General features: G+C 33.1%; 1 protein-coding gene across 4 annotated transcripts in view; it reads left to right on the top strand.

The window, feature by feature from the left end:
• Positions 1–7,500, top strand: part of LOC137623328 (uncharacterized) — a 73,339-nt gene that overhangs the window by 58,939 nt on the left and 6,900 nt on the right. For all 4 annotated transcript variants that reach the window (XM_068354128.1, XM_068354127.1, XM_068354129.1 and 1 more), the window contains exons 2-3: positions 1,574–1,701; positions 5,607–5,889. In XM_068354128.1, the coding sequence (XP_068210229.1) occupies positions 1,590–1,701; positions 5,607–5,889 (395 nt within the window). In that variant the 5' untranslated portion in view covers positions 1,574–1,589. The remainder of the gene's footprint in view (positions 1–1,573; positions 1,702–5,606; positions 5,890–7,500) is intronic.

Here is a 7,500-nt window from a genome sequence, read left to right as displayed (position 1 = left end):
ATCAAAATGAATAATTCCCACATAAACTAAAAAAAAAAATTAAAAAAACAAGGAGAGAAATAGGATAGAATAATGTGCCCGAGTGTACCTTCAAGCAAGAGAACTTTAACTTAAGACCATGGTAGAGAGGCAATGGCACTACCAAAGACTCGAGAACAATGGTTTGATTTTGGAGAGTCCTTCTCCTAGAAGAGCTGCTTACCATAGCTAAAGAGCCTCTTCTACACTTACCAAGATTAAAGTGGCCACAGAACAAATAAGAAAACAGGAACAGTATAAAATATGATGAAGAATTAAAACTCACAAAAAGTTCAATATAGATCTTTTACATAGATAAGTTGATCTTAATAGAATATAAATTCAGGAGAAAATTTTTCCATATAATCTACGGACTTTGCACACCATGAATAATGAAGACCAGTTAGCGTAGATCATTATTATTTTGTATTTTGTGGATAATGCTAGGTTGTAGATAGTTCAGGTGCGGATTAAGTTATACCAAATACTTTATTGAAACAGAGAAAGGAATAATGATTTAGGAAGATTAATTTAATTATATTTGGTACTTTGGATCCTAGCATAAGCAAAGAGAGATGAAAAGTATTTTGATTATATCTTCTAATAAAATTATCATTAAATGGATAAAACTTCATTTGGAAATGGAGGATATGGCGAGAGAGAGAGAGAGAGAGAGAGAGAGAGAGAGAGAGAGAGAGAGAGAGAGAGAGAGAAAGAGAGTACCTAACGTCGCAATTATGATTATAATGATAATGCTAAAAATAGAACACCGTAAATACTTACTTATACATGGAAATTTTGATAACTATAATCGTACCAAAACAGAATTTAATAGATTCCAAGAAAGATCTTTGTTACTACTACTAATATTACGACTATTAATAAAACTGTTGGTTGCACTAGTAGTTATTGTTCTAGTAGTAATAGTATTAGTAATAGGAGTAGTAGCAGTAACAACTGCAGTATTAGGAGTTGTATTATTATTATTATTATTATTATTATTATTCTAGTTGGAAAAGCAAGATGCTATAAACCCAAGGGCTCAAACAGGGAAAAATAGCCCAGTGAGGAAAGGAAACAAGGAAATAAATAAACGATATAAGAAGTAATGAAAAATCAAAATAAAAGATTTTAGAAACATTAACAACATTAAAACATATATTTAATATATAAACTATAAAAAGATTTATGTCAGCGTGTTCAACATAAAAACATTTGCTGCAAGTTTGAACTTTTGAAGTTCTACTGATTCAACTACCCGATCAGGAAGATCATTCCACAATTTGGTTACAGCTGAAATAAAACTTCTACAGTACTGTGAGGTATTGAGCCTTATGATGGAGAATATCTGACTATTAGAATTCACTGCATACCTAGTATTACAAACTGGATGGAACTGTCCGGGAAGATCTGAATGTAAAGGATGGTCATAATTATAAAAAATCTTATGCAACATGCACAATGGACAAATTGAACTAGTAGTAGTAGTAGTAGTAGTAGTAGTAGTAGTAGTAGTAACGGCGAACAATTAATAATGTTTTCTTTTATTTTGCAGTCGTGATAAACTCGAAATGGCTTGGCGACATAAATCTCGCTCCGAGAAGACACTCATCAAAGTCATTGGATTTCTGGTCATCGCTTTGCTGTGTTTCATAATTGCCGTCATTGCTATGGACTTTGGTTGTAAGTAGTCAAATGACTGTTGGAGTCAAACGAGTAAGAAAGCTAAATGATTATATTAGTTAAGTGAGGGTACAAATCAGATGGACTTTGGGTGTAAGTAGTCAAATGACTGTTGGAGTCAAAAGAGTATGAAAGTTAAATGATTATATTAGTCAAAAGAGGGTAGAAGTCAGATGGACTTTGGTTGTAAGTAGTCAAATGAGTGTTGGAGTCAAACGAGTATGAAATTTAAATGATTATATTAGTTAAATGAGGGTACAAATCAGATGGACTTTGGTTGTAAGTAGTCAAATGACTGTTGGAGTCAAACGAGTATGAAAGTTAAATGATTATATTAGTTAAATGAGGGTACAAATCAGATGGACTTTGGTTGTAAGTAGTCAAATGAGTGTTGGAGTCAAACGAGTATGAAAGTTAAATGATTATATTAGTTAAATGAGGGTACAAATCAGATGAACTTTGGTTGTAAGTTGTCAAATGACTGTTGGGGTCAAGAGAGTATGAAAGTTAAATGATTGTTCTGTATAGCCAAATGAGTGTAGAAGTCAGATGGACTTTGGTTGTAAGTAGTCAAATGAGTGTTGGAGTCAAACTAGCATAGAAGTCAAACGAGTATGAAAGTTAAATGATTATATTAGTCAAATGAGGGTAGAGGTCAGATGGACTTTGATTGTAATCAATCAAATGAGTGTTGGGGTCAAACGGGTATGAAAGTTAAATGAGTGTTCTGTGTAGTCAAATGAGTGTAGAAATCAGATGGGCTTTGGCTGTAGGTATAGTCAAATGAGTGTTGGAATCAAACGAGTATAGAAATCAAACGAGCTTGAAAGTTAAATTGAGGGTAGAAGTCATGGTTATATGCACTAGTCTCAGTTAAATAGAACACAAAATTTTTATGAATGCAGATTTTGCTGATAACGCCATAATAGAACATAATGAGTATGTTATAGTTAAACAAATGTCATTGCAAATTACATTAGAAACAGACACAAGTGAGTGAAAGAAGTGTAAGATGGGGTTATCATTATTATTATTATCATTATTTGCTAAGCTACAGCCCTAGTTGGAAAAGCAAGATGCTATAAGCCCAGGGGCTCCAACAGAGAAAGTAGCCCAGTGAGGAAAGGAAACAAGGAAAGATAAAATATTTTTTAGAAGAGTAACAACACTGAAATAAATATTTTCTATATAAACTATAAATACTTTAACAAAACAAGAGGAAGAGAAATTAGATAGAACAGTGTGCCCGAGCGTACCCTCAAGCAAGAGAACTCTAACCCAAGACAGTGGAAGACCATGGTACAGAGGCTATAGCACTGCCCAAGACTCAAGAACAATGGTTTAATTTTGGAGTGTCCTTCTAGAAGAGTTGCTTACCATAGCTAAAGAGTCTCTTCTGCGCTTACAAAGAGGAAATTAGCCTCTGAACAATTACTTTGCAGTAGTTAACCCCTTGAGAGAAGAAGAATAGTTTGGTAATCTCAGTGTTGTCAGGTGTATGAGGATAGAGGAGAATATATAAAGAATAGGCCAGACTATTCGGTGTATGTGTAGGCAAAAGGAAAGAACCGTAACCAGAGAGAAGAATCCAATTTAGTACTGTCTGGCCAGGCAAAGGACCCCATAACTCTTTAGCGGTAGTATCTCAACGGGGGGCTGGTCCCTATTGAAGACTTGTCTTGGCCAATTAAGAGACTGAAAAATGGAAATACACGTTGATAGGAATACCAGTGAGATGATGCAGTACAGTGACGAACATATGATTAAGATTTGCCGTAACAAATGGGTAAAAGTATTCGGGCTTATAGCATCTTGCTTTTCAAACTAGGGTTATAGCTTAGCTCGTAATAATAATAATAATAATAATAATAATAATAATAATAATAATAATAATAATAATAATAATAATAAATGTGGCCAGGTATTTACCGTTTTAAAAACGGATATAATGACGTAAAGGAGTGATATTACGGCTTCCAACCCGTAAAAGGTAATAGCAAAGTAGGGTAAAAATTACGGTCGCCCGTATTTTACTGAAATACGGCTAAGAACAGTATATTTTTACGGAGAATTTCAGATTAAAATTACGGTATTTTTAACAGTGTAGATAAAGGAAAGTTTATGAAGGAATGTTCAAGAGAAGTATTTGTTCCTATGCGTAAAGGTAAAGGCGATAAGAGCTTATCTGTAAAACAGTTATCAGTATAGGCAAATGAATCAGTGAAGCGATAATGACATTGTGTTTAAGATCTATGCTGACTTTTTAGAAGCCAAAGTCTGAATACAATGAACTGTTGACCAAACTTTAAATAATGAATGTGAATAATGTTGAATGGTAATTAAAGAGATGAAATATTATGTAGTTTATAACATTATGTGGTAAGATAAAATTATAATTGAAAGAGACCAAAGGTAAAAGAGGTTGATATGTGGAAGAGGTAAAAAGTCTAGCGGGGAAGAAAGGCTAAATTGGTGGTTTGTGATGGTTTGCAAATTAGGTCAATAGGGCAATAAAAATTTTATGATTAATAGATTAAAAGATAAGAAAGGTATATATATATAAATATATATATATATATATATATATATATATATATATATATATAAATAATAATATATATATATATATATAAATAATAATAATAATATATATATATATATATATATATATATATATATATATATATATATATATATATATATATATATATATATTACATGAAGAATTATAGATAGATGGATAGGTAGGGAGTTTGAACAATATTAGTATAAAAGAAATCGTGTGTCTGCGGTAACGTCCCTGAGTGGTGAACGCCAGACTGGAGTATAAGTCTCGCTCAAGCACATTAGTTCCTTTGGTTGTTGCACCCTCACCATCCTAATGAGCTAATGAGGGGGGCTTTGGGGGAGCGTATAGCTCTATCTGTTAAGTCATCAGCGGTCATTGCCCGGCCCTCCTTGGTCCTAGCTTAGGTGAAAAAGGGCCTTGGGCGCTGATCATATGTATATATGATCAGTGTCTCTGGCATTATCCTGCTTGCTAGGGCAATATCACTGCCATTCATAAGCGGCCTTTAAAATCTTTAAATAAACATTGACGGAAAGGGGGTTGGGGTGCCTTGAGAAATACAATAGATAGTTTTTCTGTGTAGATGCACGAAACGGCTATTGCTGTGGAAATTATCTACACAATAGATTTATTCATGATACAGTATGTAACGGAGTGAAGAAAGCTCTTGGTGATAGGAGGATAGATGTGAGAGAGGCTAAAAAGTTTGCTAGAAATAGGAATGAATAGCGAGCTATTTTGCCTTTCGGTAAGCCCTGTTGATTCCTCCGGTCGCCATGGTTACTGCTCAGGTAGCAGCAGTAGGGGATTCATGGCATGAAGCTTCATTTGTGGTGGATAACAGGGAATGGTGGGCTCTGGCACCCTAGCAGTACCAAGCAAACTCGGCTGAATCCCTCGTCAGGCTGGGAGTAGCAAAGAGAGGAAAAGTCCCCTTTTGTCCTAATTTTTAAGTCGGCTATCCCCATAAATTGGGGGAAGTGCCTTGGTAAATAAATGTATTTACATTATGTAATGTATGAACGCGGCATTTATTATTGTTTAGAAGTTATTTTCTCTGGATTAACACTTATCACTCTCATAAACACTGACGTTTTATAAAATGAAATTCTAAAGAATGAAGTTTTCCGCTGAAATTTCTTATGTAGATGATCCTTGAGTCTCCCATGAAGTTATGAATATTTTCTTTGTATTGACAATCATCAAATTTATAAACACTAACGTTTCATAAAATAAGATTCTGAATTATAAGGTTTTCCACTGAAAATTCCTATGCAGATGATCCTTGATTCTCCTTGGAAGTGATGAAAGCTAATTTCATGTTTTATCTTTGCAGTCAAAGCCAAAATCCAATCGCTGGAAGACGAGATTAGTGACCTCAAATCACCAACGCCTCTAGACACAACCACCGTCACCAAAGCAACCGAAGAACCAGACTACAGCACCACAACCGAACCTTTCATAAGCACAACCTCCCCAGAAATCACAACCACAACTGCGAGTACAGAAGCGCCTGGAAGTTCCACGACCACGGACGAAGTTACGACGTCAGACGCCACAACGGAGACGAGTCCGTCTTCCACCTCGGAGCCTGATCCTCTCTTTGACGCTTTGAGATCGTAAGATCCGGAGGGAATGGATTGCAGGGGGTTGCGGAAACAGTGCATGGCATCGGAATGTGCATGGATTGGTAATGCATATCAAGCTTACGTATAGAATAAGTATGGTTTTAAGCATTGACGCAGAGATTATAAAGTTTTTTTTATACATTGCATAATAATTCTATAATAACACTTTATTTCCAATCTATACATGGGGTATTATACATTATACGTAAAACACCGAATAGTGATTACTGATATTTCTAGATTTCCTTGCGATTACAATAAAATTTAACCTTTACATGAAAGATAATTTTGTAGAAATTATTTGACTACAGATACATTTGGTACACTACTTGCAAGATTATGACTAAAAAAGAAAAAAAAAAATCAGCAATTGTAAAACTTATTAGAATTCTACACTGGGTGTAATATTACAGTAGACACCATAGAACATTAAAAAATAGAAATACAGAAATATATATATTGTTCAGATTTATTGCGTAGTTTTTTTTAATATTTTCGTATTTAGGTAGTAAGGCATGGAACATGGCTTTTGCCTAATAATAAATTCATGGTTACAAGCTGTTTTAAACATTGAATTAGATTGTAAGGTCCTTTATTATTCAGTGTATATGCTTATATCATTCAAATTTAATACGTAATATTTCTTTAATATTCTCATATTTGGCTAGTAAGGTATGGAATATTGCTTTTGCATAAAATAAATTCATCTTTACATATGGTTTTAAGAATTGTCGCAGAGATTATAAAATTTTTAATTGAGTGTATAGGCTTATATCATACATATTTATTGCGTGGTTTTTTAATATTCTCGTACATGGGGTAAAGGCATGAAACATGGCTTTTGCTTAAAGTAAATTCAATCTTATAACTGGTTTTAAACACTGAAGGTACTTTATTATTTACTGTGTAGGCTTATATCATTTAGATTAGTTTCGTAGATTTTTCAACATTTTTGCTTTTTAGGTACAAATCCTATAATACATGTTGCCAGGCATTTACCGTTTTAAAAACGGATATATCAACGTTAAGGATTGATATTACGGTCACCATCCCGTAAAAGATAATAATAAAGTATGGTAAATATTACGGTCGCCTGTATTTTACTAAAATACGGCTGAGAACATTATATTTTTACGGAAAATGTCCGTGGAAAATTATGTTCTTCAATAGTGGTATGGTAAGGCATGGGAACACAGCTTTTGCATATGATAATGAATTTTTACGTTATATTTAAATATATTAAGGTAAATTTAGCTTTAAGTAGACATTTAGATAAAGAAGCATAAGGGTATTATTAATTGAAGATGTCTAAATCAGATGAAATTAGCTGGAAAGTTAATAGATAAAAGTAAATGAAGAGAAGAATGATAATCTTTTGGAGAAAATCATTTTTTAATAAATACGATGAATATTTCAGAGATAATGATGATTCATTATTATTATTATTATTATTATTATTATTATTATTATTATTATTATTATTATTATTATCATTATTATCATTATTATTATTACTGAATGGCGAAGTATCGATTATAATTTTATACCAATTAACACGTAATAAAAAATCAGCAATTTTATACAAATCAGTGTTTTCACCAT

Source organism: Palaemon carinicauda, chromosome 30, assembly GCF_036898095.1.
Source record: "Palaemon carinicauda isolate YSFRI2023 chromosome 30, ASM3689809v2, whole genome shotgun sequence".
NCBI lineage: Eukaryota > Metazoa > Arthropoda > Malacostraca > Decapoda > Palaemonidae > Palaemon > Palaemon carinicauda.
Note: the sequence above shows the minus strand (reverse complement) of the source record. Positions and strands in the feature narration are given on the sequence as shown.